This window comes from Clavelina lepadiformis, chromosome 2, assembly GCF_947623445.1.
Source record: "Clavelina lepadiformis chromosome 2, kaClaLepa1.1, whole genome shotgun sequence".
NCBI lineage: Eukaryota > Metazoa > Chordata > Ascidiacea > Aplousobranchia > Clavelinidae > Clavelina > Clavelina lepadiformis.
In genome coordinates, this window is record NC_135241.1 from 7,478,004 (window position 1) to 7,496,391 (window position 18,388).

Consider the following 18,388-nt stretch of genomic DNA (forward strand, 5'->3'; position numbering starts at 1 on the left):
CCAAATTTAACTGTAACATTTATTTTTTTGTTTTTTGTATTGTTATTTGCACGTTGGGTTTAGTGGCCGTGCTGACCATTAATCGTCTTTATCTTGTGTTAACATCATTCTTGCACGTTTTAAGGCCTTGGGCTTTGCTGCTTTTTCCCGTCATTGTCTGGTGGCTGAACAATGATGTTTCTACGTTATAATGGTTAGCATTTTATTTTTCGTTCCCCCGCTGACGATGACGAAAAATAAACGACACGATATTCAATTACCATAGGTGACAGATAAAACCTTTTGCTCACCATTCAGACTGAAAAAGAAAATTGATTGTGCTTGAGTGATTTTGAACCTTTGGCTGGCAACCTTGACGGAGTTTTTTTCCACAATTTGGAAGAAGTGATCCTCTCCTTCATATTTTGAATGGTGAGTAAAAGGCTTTACCATTAGGCAGAGGTCGGCAGTTTCGCGGTAATACTATGCTATTCCGTAGTACACGTAGTACAAAGTTAACAGCCTGTAGCATACTGCTGAGATACTTTTTCAGTATCGACACTTGATAAAAAGTCCTGAATCCCTGTACCGAATTACATTATTCAAAAAATTTTAGTCCAATGGTTTTCAAACTTTCATGGTTCGTGGCCACTTTACAGTAACCCGCAAAACCCGCAAAACCCGCGGCCTCCTGTTCCTAAATAAACAATGCAGATCGTTGATTACAAAGCAATTTTACCTTCATTATACTGCGTTTCAGTAGCTTTCGTGAAGCTAATTTTGTACAGCAAGCACAAAAATGTGATAGACTTGTGTCCAACTTTGTCTTGTCTTCCCCTATAAGTTACTACACTATATATTACCCCTATATTACTACACTGTATCTCACTGGTGAGGCATCTGCTCGTGCCCCCAGGTTAAGAAACCTTGTTTTAGTCGGTCCCGGTACTTTTAAAGCAATTATTTCAAGATTTTGAGAAGTATGTGTTTCAAAACTTCATTTTAATTAAATCTTAATGCGAATTTTTAGCGTTCTCTCTCCTTTTTTCAATTTACAAATGTCTAACAAAGCCGCAAAGAATGAGATCACTTATGTTTTGATGACCTGAAAAATTTTGTAACTGGGCCGGGACACTGAAAATGACAGTAACGACAATAGCGGTAATGCACAGTGGTAATATAAATTGATGGTAAACCATGTTTCTATAAAACGTATACGTAAATGTTATCTTCAGTTGACTTATTCCCAGTTTAATAAATTGTATATTTCTACTTTTCAGGCTTCTTTTTCAATATTTTGTTTCCTGTTTATTAAATAAAAACACATCACTATTTCAAATCTATTTCGCTAGTATTGTGCAGTATATTATGTATTTATTTATGCTTGCAATGTATATCATTTATTTACTAGTAACGCTAGTTGTTGTTAAATAAATATAAGTTGAACGAGTCTTATTCCACGACAAACCGCGTGTTTGGAATTCATCCGAATTTGTTTGTATACGTAAGAAAGCTCATGCAAAGTGCCAAAACTACAGACGTTAAGGTTATTAGACTTTCTAGAGGTTTAGAGATAACCAGAAAGAGAAAAGTTTAATTTTTAAAACAATACAGTGCAGAGGTTACTGCTTATCTTAACCTTTAGGTCTTAGTTTACCTGCCGAATTAATGATCTGACTCCGTGGTTGCGTGCGGTTAGAAATCTCTAACCTTAACGTGTTACTACTGTTACTAGCCGAAAGCTATTACGATTAACAGATACAGTTTATCAGAAACAATCCTTTATTGTAGGAACTGTACAGGTTCCGATTATTATGACACAAGCACAAACTTAGCATTCACCAATTAAAACAAGTCTAACAAATTACATTTTAACACGACTGACGTAATACGTTCGTACGATTCGATATCTCTCTGTCTGCGCTTACTCGCATATTAGCACGAGTTTATAAAGCGGAGCGATGTGAGCGGAAGTATTCAACAAAATATACACAAATAGGTCAGAAATCGCAAACGATAAACTAAGCGTTGGGCAAAGGAGATTATACACAGTTTTAAACTCGGATGCTATGAAATCACCTGGTAACATACTAAACGGCGCTTTCACATAACGTTATTTACAGAAAGTTTCCAAATATTAAGCGACAATTGCAGTTTCATCAACAAACAACATTTAAATAAACAACTGGCGAATACTTTCCCACGAATGATATAAAGGTATTAAAAATGCCTCCCAGGCCACTACAACAGAATACCGGGACCTTCAGTACTGTTTTTTTGCCAAGTACCGCTACCGACGGTACTTTAAAAGTAAGCGTTGTTAAATCATTATTTAGTTTTTGGTAGTTAATTATTACAGTCGATTTTTGATATGCTGTAGGAGTTAGAAACCGTATCGTTGGTTTTCTGATAGCTTAAATTGAAAATTTTTGTAGTGTCAACTATTAAGTACTAACCGAAACGTCTGACTAAAATAAAATGTTTTCTACTGTTTTGGCTCGTAGCCTATTCGTTCTACGTATGAATCAAGTACATTAATAAAAAATCATTAGTATTCTTTTCGTGCTTTGTTATGTTTGTTAAACTGTCAGCTTATTCAGCTAAATCAAATGTAACCTACTTGCGAAATACCATAATTTTTTAATTCAAAGACGCTTTCAAGAAGTTTTAATTTGACTTTTTTAGAATGGAATCCGCAGGATGGTGGATCCAACGATATAAAGAACATGATGGGAAACTACCTCCTCCTCGTTTGTTTCTTTTTTATGAGAAGAGAAGGTTTTGTTTCGCCCGCGTCACGCATGGTTGCGGACACTTACTCACTCACACTACGCCAGTCGTGGCGAAAAGTTATACGCATTTGCATGGTTCGTTTGTTGGTTTATCGATTACTGAGAAGTGAGGTTGCTGTTTACGTTGTTTTGACGATTCAAACGTGTGTATCCTATCAGTTGCCAACATGTCGTCTGCACCAGCACTTACTGCTGAATATTTAATTGAAATCGTTGTCGACGATGAAGAGTGTATAATCAAGCCTGTATCATCTTCTGCTTTGCAAGCTAATGATCGCTTTCAGTAAGTTAAGAATTAAGATAGGCTGAGGCTAAGAGACCTTTTAAGTATATGGTGCTTAATGCTTATAGCTTTATATGATTTAGAAACTATCTCTCACACCAGGAAAATAGAAGGTTGGATGCATTTAATGAGTTTACTTTTGCATGTTACTGGTTAGGTGTAAATACTGTGATGAAAAATTTAAAAGTCAGCGAGGTTTTGAAGTTCATCAAAAGGTCAAGCATCGTGGTTATTTAGGTAAGTCCTGCAGCCTTAAGGTTTTGTATATTTTTATAAGTTTACATGTTTAGCAAGATAAATTTGTGTGTATGCCAAATACAGGATTTTTCACAAGCTAACATTTTTTAAGGCTTTTCCTCTGAGACGTGTTCTTGCAAAACAATTAAAAGTATGTGGTATGTGAGGTATGTGAATCACCAGACGATTTGACGACAGAAGCCATTGATTACTTTATGAACATTTTCGCCACCAAACCAAATGGATCTGAGTTACTGACAACGTTTAGTATAGATGGCATATCTAGGATTCTTCATATTTTTGGCCCGAATGCAGATCGATGCAAATCACTTGAAGCCACAAGAAAAATGTTTGATCTTTTTCTCAGGTATATATTTTTATGATTCAGCTTAACATTTAATGTGATAAGATATTAATGTTGTATTATACTGATATTGAATGGTGTGGTATAATATGTTCCGACTTTCTGAAATCAATTGCAATAAGTTGGATTGTTTACTCTAGGAAAATACAACAGAATTGCCATCAAGTAACCTCACTCCTGATGAAATTAGTATTCTGGAGTATGTTGGAGGATAAATTCTGCGTAAACTGAAACGCAATTTTAATTTGTATGTTACACATTTGTACACGTTTCGTCTTTAAATAAAGGTGGTGAGTCCACCCTAGGTGTGAATTCAAATGCAACAAAATGTTTATGATGTAACAAAGGCCTTGTTTGACTTGAATGCTGGATGATGTAATAATGCTTGCTATCTAGTTTTGATGGCAGGAGCTAGACTTGTAAACATTTAATTTATTTTCTTATCGCTGTAGTTAAAAGAAAAGCGATTACACGGTTCGAAAGATGAATGTCCTGCCGTGTCAGAAATGTTTTAGTTGTCAAAATTGACCCATCGTACATCGAGTAATTGTACAAATTTCAGGCTAATTTTAGTACTGGTTTTGCAAGCGTGCATGTGCATGAACTTATCTTCTCGGTATGACAAAATTTTTCTTTCTAATACTTCTGCCCATGCTTCTTTTTTTGATACAAATTTTTTTGTTTGGTACACTAAACAAATTGTGCTGAGGTTAACAGTTGTTGCATTCAGGCATGCAACATATACGTGGCTTTTTAATATTGCAGTCTCAATCTGCAAGCATACCTGTAGATCTTTAGGCCTAGTTTCACCGAGTTTTAAAAATTTCGCACCATTGTAAACTTCAAAGTTAACCAAATTCAGCTAGGCCTATAGGCTATACTGATATATACGCTTCCAAAGGTCACCTTCCCCTAATCATAGTTCTTTCTCCGTAAGGCTACACCAAGTCCAAGGCTCAACCAAAGTCAAACGTGTGAAACGGATGTGACCGCACTGAAGCGTAACGAGGGCGAAATAAAAACGGTACTTCCCCTAGCAGTTTCCTATCATGTTCTTTATATCGTTGGTGGATCTGTGTAGTTGCTGTTTGGTTCTTTACCTACCCAATGGGAGCGGTAACCAGTATATGCCAGCAGGTATAACAGCTACTGCCAGCTAGTAGCTGGCGTATTGAGTTACTACTTCAACTCTACAAATGCTGTGCAGAAATTAGAAAAGGCTAGTTGTGATGTCATAGTATTGCCAATGTTTTCATTGTTACATAACATTTGATACGATTGTGCTCTGCGCAGCTGGTAGACAAACCTAGAAGGTCCCTGCAGTCTAGAGTGACTTTTGCGATTTATTTGCTGCACCGTGCTTGCCTTTAATGATGTCTTTCTGTTCTTTTTTTGGTGGAGAGAAATACAAAAATCATTTCAAGTCAGGTAAGTCTTCGTCTCTAGCACTTCAGTATTTTAATGCTACCATCTCTCATTGTGATAATACAATTTGCAATGCAACTTGTGTATTTGAAACTAGCTAATTTGGTAATTTAGGGTGTACTAATGTATAGTTGCTCAAATGTTTGTATCTGACCCAAAAAACTCTTGGCTACACTTAATGGAGCCCTAAGATTTTGCCGAAGCCTGAGTGAAATTATCATATTGTTCCAGTTTTTAATGTTAACTAATTGTTAGTGAGCATGTTCTTTGTTGTACTGTAACGGTTAGCAGCATTATTTTCACATCACTCAGTTAATGACAAAAAATAAATGGTACGAAGTTAGACGATTTTGACAAAAAATTGTGCATACAGTTTAGAGTCACCAAGTTTGCCTGACAGTATCCACTGAAACTTCAATTCTTTGTTTAATTTTTGTAAATAGGCAGACGAAGAACCAATTATGTCTTGTTATCTTTATAAAATTGGCGAGTATGGGAAAAAAATTTTCACAAGCACTTTGATTGTGAGTAGGGTTAGTTCGGATATCAATAATTTTTACTATCCGGATAACGGATATATCCGTATATTTGGAATTTATCTAACCGGATAATAACTGCTAAGTGAGACAATCGATTTCACGAGGTTTGCATGAAAAATGGATTGTAAAATCATTACACAGTTTTATTGTAGATCTACGTACATGCGCAGTACGAGCGAATACGAGAAAAATCACGCAAATTTAATGTTCACTGCTTCTGCAACGCCCTCCTTATAAAGCACAATGCATCAATTGTGGAATCCTGTAGACGGGACCGGAGTTTTGTAACAAAGAGTCCACATGCACTGAATGCTCTTTCTGCTTCCACAGAAGTGGGCTGAATAGTAAGTAGCGCTTCATAGAGAGTCTGAAGGTTGGCAGGTCGTTTCCCAGAAGCTTTAAAGACTTCACATTCCTTTTGGACCATTCTTCTGTTTAGGTTTGGAGTACTGGAAGGACGAGTAGCTGATACTGGAATTGATGCCGACATGATAGCTCGCTCTAATTCCTCCTTGAGAGATTCGTGTGATGATCCTCTACATACCGTGGTAGAAGCGAGTGATATCAACTGGCTGTCTTCTCCAGGACCACGCTTTGCTGCTGCAATCAATTTTTGCATTAGGGTTGCTGCAAGAGCATACATCTTGTTTCCGTATTCGCCAAATGTATCAAGCTTGTTCTCCATCAGAAAATTGGGATCATGCAAATATTCAACTAGATGAACAAGACATGCATTTCTCCTTTCCTTGATTCTTACCTCAAGTACGCAGAATTAGAATTAGAAAGAGTTTTAAGCACAAATTCGTGAATCCGCTCAGCAGTTAGAAGTGTAGCGTCCCTTCTGCAAAGTCCATCTACAGCATGTTTAACTGGTTCAAGGACATCAATCAGATCATGGAGAATTTTAATTTCTGCTTCCGTAATGGTGATAGAAGTTCCAATCTCAACAAGAGCCATTCTGATACATTTTTCTGCTCTTACAAATGTTTTAATCATCTCTAAAAGACTGTTCCATCTGGTCTTTGAATCTAGAATTAACTTCAGCTCTGTATTCAATTGTGCTTGGATATGCTTTTGCAGAATTTCGTTCTTAAGAGGACTTTTGCGAAACATCTTCACCACTGTTCTTACCTTCCTTATCACTTCCCCAACAAACCGTTGAAGTTCTACACCGGTTGTTTCAGTCTCTACAAGATCTACAGCAGCTTCATCAGCTTCTTCCATCTCTTCTGAAGAAAATTTTGAATCCGATCCAGTATTACTATTTTCCCTTTCATTCTCTAATCCTTCAAAGAGATTTTACCTTGCATACAAGAAGTCAGTTACTGCTAAATGATAACCATGCGCAAAACAGAGCTGGTGGACACAAGTTACACAACAAATCATTCTTCCAAAACTCTTCATCACACTAGCTCCATCTGTCGTAGCTGCAACAATGTCTTCCATCTTGAGGCCAAACTCCTGCAATCTTTCTTCCACCAAATTCGCTACTCTTTCAGCTGGAAGAGAACCTTTGATTCTTACCATTCCTAAATTAACGGGGTCTGAATCATAGTGCAGGGTTAAGTTCATGTATCTTCTGCTTCTTGTGCTTGTATATTCATCAAGAGTGACAGAACAGAATTTTCCAGTCTCTTTTTTTATTTCAATCATTTCCTTTGTATCGCTTTTCAGTGTTTGGAAAAATGTCATGATAATACTTCTGACATTTTGCACCGTTTGTGGTAGCTTGTATCCTCTTGCTAAAAATGCTCGTCTCAGTTGCTTACTAGTAGCTATGGTGTTGAAAGAAATTCTGTCCACAGCTGCTAGCTCTGCAACAACCCTCTCCAGCGACTCTTTGGTTGGCTTAAAATAGTTTTCAATCGTGCTAGTACCTGCGGAACATTTGTTTGTGTTTTCCAAAGAAACTTGCTGTTTTGCTTTCTTTGTGTCAAGAACAATCTTATGTTTTAAACCAAGGTGGTTTCTCATTGCTCCTGTACATCCACCTTTACAAGAAATCGTGTTTTCACAGGTTTCACATTTTGCCCTCTCACCATTTCTTGATCGTAGAAAGTAGCCCCAAACTGGATTATCACTTTTGAAACGTTTAAATTCCATCTCTTAAATTTAGTCACTTCAAACTAGGTTGTAGTCAAAACTTTTCAACTGACACTTCACAGACTTTACCTTGCCGTGAGAATGCAGTCTTCTATTAAAAGAATCATTCATTATGCTTTCTTTGTGACGTGATAGTAAATTTCACTCGTGCATTTTACGAGTACCGTAGTTGAAAGTATAAGACAATAGAAGTGTGAACAAAGGTTTAATTGCGCTCAGCGGGAGTCTGCCTCTACGTAACAAAGAATGTTCAAACTTACTGTAGTAAAACGCATTAGCAACGATACTCTTTTAGCCGGTTAACTGGCAGAATTATATCCGGATATCAGATAGAAAAAAAAACTGCGGTTAATCGGTTAACCGTTATCCGGATAATCCAACCTTAATTGTGAGCGTGTGTCATGTTTTGTGCTAATATTTATGAGTAAATCACCATTACTTTAATTACCTTCCTAAAACAGTAAATTTGAGTTTTAATCCCCTGAGTGATTTAAAACGAAATTATAATGGTGATGTATGTTTTTATCGTGCTGTTATAAATACTTTAGATAACTACTAGTCAAATCAGTTTATGATTGCAGGTATTTATGTTTGCTCAAAATGTGAATATGAGCTATTTTCAAGCACATCGAAATTTGAGCATTCATCACCTTGGCCAGCATTCACCGAAACAGTACATGCGGACAGTGTTTCAAAGCACCATGAATCTGCTACAGCATTAAAGGTTGTTGTCAATGTAGTTTAGAAGAAATAGTACATTGTTTTGTTGTCTATATCATTTAGTAGGCTCAGTAGTGAGTGGTTCAAGCGACACTTGCTCCTGTTCTGTGGATATGGCATAATGAATAGCTCTAAATTCGGGCAACATAACAAAAATGCAAATAAAAATATGTGACAATCGTAACTTGCACAAAAGCCTAGTTCTGTAGCCGGGATTCAGGCAACAAAGCCTTATTGTCGGTTTTAAGTTGTGCAAAGAATTTGGTTAGTCTAAGGATTATCATACCATACGAATGTCCGTGGTTTATATGAAAACGAAACATCAGGCTTTTTACATAATTATATGGAGCAGTAATAACAAGACCAGTATTTCAGGTGCGGTGTGGAAAATGTAATAATGGCTTGGGTCACGAATTTCTCGGAGCTGGTCCCCAAGATGGACAATCAAGATTCTGAATATTCTCAGAATCATTGAAATTTGTGCCAAAGAAGTGTAAGTGGGTATCATTCTGCAAAACTATAAAACAATTTGCAAACCTGTATGGTGGTGCTAACAATGTTGAATTATTTAATAGAACTCCTTATTTTACCCATTGGATGATGCACACAAAATATGCAACAACGGAAAAAGCACAATTCTCTATGTACATATTCAAATATCTCTATGTTTTATATAGTGACTTAGCATGTTAACTGCCATTGCCAACCTTTCCTTAAACATGAACATTTAAAAAGGTGTTAGTGATTGGTACCTACCATGTAAATATTTGATCTTAAATAAAGCCTTGGTGGCAATACAAAAGTAATAGGTAAAGTCATAATTGACTGAAGAAATTAACCTACTTTTTACCAGAAAGTTTTTGTGGCAGTCAACATGCTAATAGATATTGTTTAAAGTACTAACCTTAAAAACTTCAATGTCAATTTTTGTTTTATAATGTATACTTATCTATGCACCTTGCTATCCTAGCATCACCAGTGGGTTTACTGTATCTGTCCTATGTATATGATGTGACAATTACAACCAGCTAGCATGACTGTATGAAAATGATAAACAAAAGCTTTCAAGCAGTTTCTCACTGGATGTCGTCATGCATCCTGATGTACTTGTGACCTTATATGCCATGGAGTGAACATATGCTATATTATTCACATGTAAATAAAAGAGTAAAATGTTGGATGAGCAAAGCAAAATTTAAAGACTTGACCCAGAGTAGATGCAAACAGCTCAGATAGGAACTGCACACATTTAACTAGATAATGCGATCGTAGTTAAAAATGTAAGCAATTAGCTCTTTTAAGTTCAAAGAGCCCAACTCCGGGATCAATCAGAAATAAAGGGCATCTCATGGACCATCCTTCACATCCCATTAACATCTTCATCGTGGCTAAACAGATCCTAAAACTTCACCAAGTAATTCACAACCACCCTCTCATGCTTAATGTTAGGAATGTTCATCAGGGAAAATCTCAACTGATTTGGTCAATGGTCTTTGTTGTTAGGAATGTTGTGTCTGCTTGATCTTCTCCACCAAACTAGTCTTTTCTCAGCAAAGTTGATAAATGTCTAGGTAATGTCTTTTGTATTCGAAAGAATCTATTTGGGCAATACTTTGCAAATCTATTCTGTTTTGGGTTTGTATCATACATCTTACTCACATTCAACGTCCAATTACACCTATTATTTTTTCACTATGTAGCAATCTGATATTTTTGCAGTAACAATCTAATTTTACGACTGTATATCTTGCAACTTTAATTAATTTTGTTCCACGTTCTAGAAGTAGTAAATATAATCGCATTATCTAGTTACAGTTACTAGGCAAAATGTTCATAATGAAAATGTTTGCATCCACACTGTTCAAATGTCTTTGCCTTGTAAATGTTTCCCCAACTATTAAGCTCACTTGCTTTCGTTCATAGATTGTTTATTACTGCTGATTAGTTGAATTTTTTGTGCATGTCAGGTATGAAATTTTCATTTACTACTAGTAATTAATCACAGTTCGCCAATGGCACTTAGATTTATTGAAGTTAATACTCATCAATGTGCAATAAAATATTGTTTTGCTGTTATGAAAAATAGTGTTACTTTTAATATAATGTTACTTATATTATAGCATTTACATTGGTCCGAAAACTATTTAATCAAACACAGAAGCATGTTATTATTTTTTTAAAGCTAACAATTTCACAAAATATTGTACAAGATCCGACCATAATAAAATTAACTATAAACAAGCAATGGAAGAAAAGCATAACATCTGAAAATTAAGATTGCAAATTAAGGGAAGTTGGTACATACATTATAAATCTAGTTTAATTAAATGAGAAAACATTAGACAGCATCATGAGTGTAAATTAGACTTTGCTAAATTAGATTTTTGTAACGTATTCAATTTACTTTTCTTGCAAGTGTTTTCTAATTAGTACATATACACATCTCCAAAATTAGGCCATGTTTCATTGTAAAAAATGAATACACTTTAGGTACAGCATGATCAAGCCAGTTTTACAGATATTACAAAGCTAGATGTTCTAACCAGAATTAAAAAACACAAACTTTTTTGGTCCATTTAACACATTAAATTTAATTATCAATAATGCTAGGCAATTCTTATAACACCATACCGTCCATACCACTTACATGTCTAGAAACTCTTCATGAGTCTTGTCCACTTCCTCCATGTTTCACGCAATCCACGCAGATACGGCCATTTTGTAAGAGTTTATTACTCACAACAGCGAAGGGTTAAATTTAATGGTGCCATAATGATTATAGGTTGGCACAGCCATTAACCCCAAAAGCATTTACGTTATAGCAAGAAACACAGCAATAATGTATATGCTTGCAGAAGTTGTTGATGTGCACATGGATGGTTAAAATAAAACAACATCCAAAAGATCAGAATCTCATTTCTGTGGAGAGGGTGAGAGAGTTTATTTCACCATTCAAAACAAACTAAAAAGTATCATAACATAATTGATTGGTGTGGGGCAGCGAAAAGACCTAATGGCCATCTGCCCCAGATTCTATTGCAAAAAAGACAATTAAAACGGATAGCAAAAACTGAAACTCAATTAAATCAATACTGCAAAACAGAGACACACCACAGAACAAATAAAAAAACAAACAAATTAACCAAATCAAATATCAACAATATGATGCAAAAGAAATCAACAACCATACCTCCATCACCCTATTCACAATTATCCAAACAGCACTTTCCTTGCACAAGTCCACTTCTCAATTAATATGAGAAATATTTATGAGACAATTTTTTTATATTGTTTTGTAGTTTATTCCAGAAATTAAGTCCTCAGAATGTTAACTTTTTTTGAATTTTACTGTTTTCGTTCGGAGCAAGAATAAGTTGTCCTGTGATGATCTAGTATTGTATTTGTGTACTATTTGGTTTTCGCTGAAATAGTCATTAAATATTTGGGGAAGAAGATTTGTGTAATAGTTGTGCATAAATTTGCCTGTCTGTAATTGGTAGGTTTGAGAAATATTTAGAATATCGTTTGCTCTAAAAAGTGTAGTTAGTTTGTTATATTTGTTACTATTGGTAATTAGTCTTACTATTTTATTATGAATTATATTTAATGACTTTAAAACACTATTTGATGCAGATCCCCAAGCCAATATACGATATTGTAAAGCACTATTATCTAGACCAGCGTGGTCCAACTTCTTTTCATCGCGGGCCAAAATCAGAACATTTTTTTATCTTGCGGGCCAATGTTTTTAAATTAGAACTGAAGAGCTTAGCTATTTAGCTACTTAGCTATTAAATGCTGATCAATGTGACATCTGCGGTCGAGGTTCTTCCTCGACAATAGCGACTATCAAAGCTAACTATCAGTTCGTGGGCCAAAAAATCGGTGCTCACGGGCCAACTTTGGCCCGCGGGCCTGCAGTTGGACCACGCTGATCTAGACTATAGTATAATATCATCAAAACCTATTTATTGGTAAATTGTTGAATTTTGTACAAGACACCACAGATTCTTGACAATTTTATGCAAAGCCCTTCAACATGATATTTCCATTTGAATTATTCATCTAGAATTATGCCTAGATATTTAATTTTGGTAGCCCTTTCTATTTTCTTGCCATTTATGGTCAGGTGTACCTTTTGCCATTTGCAGATTTTAGATGTTGTTATCGTGAAAAAAGAATTACTATAATTTAAAGAACGCTTGTTAATTTTTAGCCAATTATTTATTTACCTCATTAAGTTCGATTCTCATTTGTTTTTCAAGTCTTGCAATATTTGAATACAAATTGTATAATATTGTATGATAAGGCAAATAGTCTTGTTCCAAGAGAAGTGCTGTTGGGTAGATCATTTATATACAGCAGAAAAAGCAGTGGCCCTAATACTGACTCTTGTGGCACCCCTATTGAGATGTACCTTTGCTCTGATCAATAATCACCTCACTTGACTAATTGTTGTCTACATGTCAAATATGATTTTATCAATTCTTTAGCTTTGTCACAAATGCCATAGTAATCTAGTTTCATAAGTAATTGCCTATGAGTTACAGTATCAAAAGCTTTCTTAAGGTCCATAAACACTATACGGTGAGGATGCGAATGAATGAAATTCTTAAATTAGCAATTTTTTTAATTGAGACATTCTTTTAATGCCATAACCCAAAAGCTGCTACAGTTTGCTCCCTCATATTGTTGTAATTTCATAACATTATCACCTGTTTCCAGTTGTGGAATTCAAATATTTTAACATCCGGTTCTGTCACTAGCAGCATGCCATATTGACCTGGGCCGATATAGACATAGGCCTATACATACACTTGATCAGGTTTTTTTTTAAGGTTTGGTTTAGGTGACCGCTAAGTAGTTTTAAGAGACCAAATTAGCAAGACCAGAGTAGCAAGTCCAAATTTTGGGAAACCGCTGGAGAAATTTGGGGGACCGTTTCGGTCCCCCAAAACACCTTAAAAAAAACACTGCACTTGATAACAACCGGTTCGCGGAGGTCATTAAAATTCCAAGAACTGGTTTGCACGAACCGGCTGAATCCCTCCACTGCCTGTTGCCTCTGCCCGGCCTCACAAATACAATTTATGTAACATAGGAGCGGTTGAGAAACGATTTCAAATTATTTTGACAAACTAGCATTTTTTTGACTTGATGCAATGCAAGTTGTATCTCAGATACTACAGGGTACAACAACTAAAAAATTATCAATTTTGTTTCAATCCAATCATTACCAGTAATTTACAAACATAAGTACAAACAGCATACATGTAACAATCTAATTTTGTCACTTACATTTGTCATTTGGACAAATTGTATGGCTTTTACATCATTGTATAAGACCAATGAGAGTAAGGTTAGTGTTTGATCGTTTGAGACACCTGGCCAAGAATGCCTATTACTTGGATGGTATGGTGTAGCAGCATGAGATAAAATACATTTTATTTATATTCAATTAAGTTATTGCAAAAAGTATACTGATATACAAATTTTAGGGGAGAACCATGTAGTAGGCAGTTTTAGTAATTTCACAAGAAAATTAAATGGAATTGGAACTTCATTTAAAGTTTGAAGCCAACCAAAGAGTGCACTAAATATTTCAAGTTCTTTATGTTCAAGTTCTCGAACAGCTAATCTTGCTTCCTTCCATTTCCAAGTGGAACCTATACTAAACTTCAACCGCTACTTTCCAACAATACTATTAAGCAGAGCACCTTTTAATGTAAAACATAACACCGTCACATTCGCTTTGTAAAAGCATTGTTAAATTTTAAGTTTTCAACAAAATAATGGCAGTAACATAACCCATTTTATTAAATTAAAGCACAACATCAATCAAACTGAAGTAGTTGCAACACATTGTGCAGTAGAGTACCAAATGTAACGGAGTGCTAAAATTTAAAAGATTGTATTACAAATTTTTTATCCAGAAGTATTAACTTCATTGGTTCCTATACAAAATGCAGATGACATCAATTAATTTAAGAAGCACATTACAGAAGAAAACATTTAAACATAAAGAAAACAACAACAAGCAAAAAGAACATACATTTTTACCAAACAATAAATTTTTGCACATCATATCGTGCCATACAACCAATTTCTGCAAATAATTTAATTGCACTCTGTACAAGGCTTGCTTTAGTTGTGCAAGAAAATCTATTAAATGCCAATACGAAATAAATCGACAATGCTTTAAAGCAGTAAGAACTGTTCATCTATTCTATATATAATACATACAAGGGGATCTTAATGGTGTATAAAATGAAATTGCAAATTAACAGCAGCATTTTTGTATAATACACTTTCTGGTAATAAAATTCAGAGACTTTTACAAGTGGCATGACTGACATGAGTGATATTTACTACAGACGCACAGATTTACTAAGCCCTGTAAGCAACAAGGAACAGTGATAAAAAAAACAGCAAACAAGTTCATTACTGTCCTGGCAAATTAGTCTATTTATATCATTTTTAATACAGAAGTATAAAGTTAAAGTGTACTTATGTGTAACCAGTATTTCATTTCTTTAATGCATTTTATAAGCATTTGTTGTATAAAATACACTTAACCAGGATGTAATATAAAAAAACACAAGAACAAACTATAAAAAGCAAGAACTAACAGTGAATAAAAAAGTCTCACTTCTGACAAGTTGTATACGATTTATGTACGAATGTTTTGTACAACTTTTGTCAAGAAGATTACAGTCACATTTCTATAGGAAATAAAATCAAATAGTAACTACATTCTTTATTAATCATCAATTTGAAAAAATTTCTACTACCATGTTAACAAATGCAGGTTTTTTAAAGATTCATGGTAAAAACTTCCCAATATCTACTCCGCTACATGAAATAAATTTAAAAAGAATATAAATGCATTCAACTCCAAACTTATTCCAGCATGAGAAAACACACTATTAATAAAATTGTCAAACAGAAAACTGTATGCATGTTAACAACATTTTTATAAATAAACATAATTACAGTAAAATTTCTTGTTTCATAATTAAAAGTTATTTGCATGATCTGCAACAGAGATCATGCCCAAAAATTATCCATTGTGAGCGAATCTTTATAACTTAACTTTTCCTGTTGCGTTGCTTCTTCGTCTAACTGCTAAAGGAAGACTTGAATTTTTGTCAGGATTTAAAGGACAGTGACCCAAAGTATGGGCATTATCTCCACTTGCATAACAGAGAGGACACACATAGCTTCGCAAGATCGGGCAGGTAACACGATTAAGGGCATCCTTTAATTGATGAGACATTACCCATTCTTCCACTTCTTTGTTATTTCTGCAAAAAGAGCAGCCATGATTTGGCTGCTGTTGCAATTGACTCATCACACCGGAAGTGTTGATCTCTTTCTTAATTTCTTGTTCATTTGGGTTGCTCTGCTGCAGTGATGTGGGGCTTTGCTGGGTTGACAGCAAGCTCTGTCCCATCAAAACTTGGCTTGCAAATGGAGAATGAGCAGGAGATGAACCAGTTGAGTTAAGTATTGGTGTTGACGGTGCTGACGAAAACGGAAAGTAGGAGGGGGGAGGTGAAACATTCATAGGCTGGGATGTCATGGTTGGAAAACCAGTAGGAGAGAACTGGATTGATCTATTGTTGTTACTACTGTAGGTGGGTATTGGGCCATATGAATTTTGATTTAATGATAAACTTTTGTGTGAAAGACCAAGCTGAGAACCACACTTGACATTGGGACTCTGAACAGTCTTTTGTTGATTTAGATAATTGTTTGAATGGCAAATTTGTGAGTTATTACCGTTTAAAGACATTTTCTCTTTGTATTTATGAATTATTTCCTCCAGACGTCTGTCTAACCAAGCAGAGTAGTCATGTGGAACACTACTGACCACATCTAATGTACTGTGATCATAAACTTTACAAGTCTTATCTTCATCCTGTTGAATAATGCTGGAAAGTCCAAAATAATCACTGAATGGGGAAAATGATTTCTCCATGTTTTTTTTTCTGGTAAAGGAACAAATGCACAATGATCAAACAGATAAAACACTTAGCAATTCCCTGAAAAAAAATAAGTATAAACATTATAAAATTAAGACCATGTGATAATGCTCTTAAAATAGGTCAAGCTGGATCACATGTCAGCCTTCAAATGTGGAAACACATGTGCACAATAAAAAATGTATAAAGGCAAGACCATTTTGGAAAATGTAAATTGTGCGGATTCTTTCAGGGAAAGTTGGCAAAACAGCTGCACAAACAAAAAAATTAGTTGCCTTGAATTAAGGTTATCAAATGTCTTAGCATAATTTTAATATTGATAATGCAATGGAACACACACGCCTAGAAAAAGCATGTAACACCAATAACAAAAACCTGATGGAGAGTTTCAATATATTAAAATTATGCAAAACAGATTACTTGAGTAAAATTCATTAAGCACTATTGATCAAACAATTAGATTCATTTCTCAAAAAACAAACCTTTGAAAATGGAGCGTATTTACTGTTTATGGTAGTTGTTTGGCTGCACTGTTATCGTACTGATTCACATTCTTCACCGCTTTGTTTCGTTTACCACCTTTTATTTATTTTTTATTATAAAAACGATCCTTTTGCTTAATTCATGAAAGGTTTTCTGTAACCTGTAAATCCATATTATGCAAAATTTCCTCTAATGAAGGAGACATGTTATTCGTTAACTCCTAAACTAGTTAACATGTTTGTGATAAACGTTCTACTATGAATCTATCTGCTCTTATCATCATGATTGCAACCACTTTTTGTTTAAATATGGCTGGGAGAGGATTAGCTTTAATTCAATTTACAGTTTGGAGAAAAAGTATGTCATTTTACGTTGAAAAATAGCGTTTATTTTAATTTTCAGAGTAGTAATTTAACCATGAAAAGTGAATTTGGGTTACAAGCATTGGTGTGAGCTTAGCATAATAACCAGATGTGCTGCGTAACATCATCATGTTTCGTCATGACATCACATAACTAAGTGATTACCCCAAGTGCAAAACAAAGCATGTCCAAGTTTTGCGATTAAGTAATTGCCAAGGTTTCATTTAATGTTACAGTCAAACAGCATAAAAACGTACTCATACGTTGTTTCACATTGCTTAGATTTGACATATAAAAAGTGTAAGCATTTCTTCAGAGAATTTCATGGATATAAGTCGTTAAGTTTTTTGTTTGGAAAATTGGTACAACGACATTTTTTAAAGACGGATTACGACCATACAATTAAAGCAATGTATGTATGCATTAAGACTTATTACACTGAACCATTTTCATGCAGACAACCGATACAACAAATTATAAACTAATATTATTATATAAAAATTATAATAATAATAAATTTTTTATCAGAGGGTATACCTCTAACAACAGAGGTGTCGAAATCGACACCAGCCACGTTTTTGGATTATTACTGGTACTCAGATTGTGTTATCGGTTACATCACAATAGTATAACAATAGATGAACTGTAAAAAGAACGATTTACGGTAGTTTGGAACTGTCCATGCCAATATCGAAGGAATTCCTAAAGAAATAACCAAAGGGGACAACGAGAAGTTCTCGAGCAAATTTTTCTATAACATTGACAAAAAATGATTGCTTGTAAATTACCAATGCAAGCAAAAGAAAAACGTTAATCTTATTTCAACCATGCATGATTCTCCAGCGACGGACAGAAAAGAAAAAAACCATTTGTCATTGTTCTTCGACCAAATGGCCAGCCAGTACACAGCACATGCATCAACTAGATGGCCAATTGGACTAACATTTTGGATATTGCTGGACTGAATTCATGGATCTTATTCCAGAAAGCCTGAGACAGCAAAATCAGGCGTCATGCGTTTATCTTGCAACTGGACGATGAGCTGAGTAGGGCTTATGTAGCAAAAAGTGCAAGCTCAGACAAAACAGAGGGAGATTTCCCCAGACCTTCCAGGAA

The 18,388-nt window shown here is 35.0% G+C and overlaps 2 protein-coding genes across 2 annotated transcripts; both read right to left on the reverse strand.

Annotated features, from left to right (window-relative positions):
* Positions 1-6,372: 6,372 nt before the first annotated feature.
* LOC143444886 (uncharacterized) lies at positions 6,373-7,722 on the reverse strand. The gene is made up of 2 exons (XM_076943680.1): positions 7,029-7,722; positions 6,373-6,905 (listed from the first exon to the last, which is right to left on the reverse strand). The coding sequence occupies exons 1-2, from the start codon at positions 7,720-7,722 to the stop codon at positions 6,373-6,375; spliced, it is 1,227 nt and encodes a 408-aa protein (XP_076799795.1).
* Positions 7,723-14,146: 6,424 nt separating this feature from the next.
* LOC143446367 (uncharacterized) lies at positions 14,147-16,895 on the reverse strand. Its single transcript, XM_076945966.1, has one exon. The coding sequence runs from the start codon at positions 16,421-16,423 to the stop codon at positions 15,524-15,526; it is 900 nt and encodes a 299-aa protein (XP_076802081.1). The 5' UTR covers positions 16,424-16,895; the 3' UTR covers positions 14,147-15,523.
* Between the last annotated feature and the right edge of the window lie 1,493 nt (positions 16,896-18,388).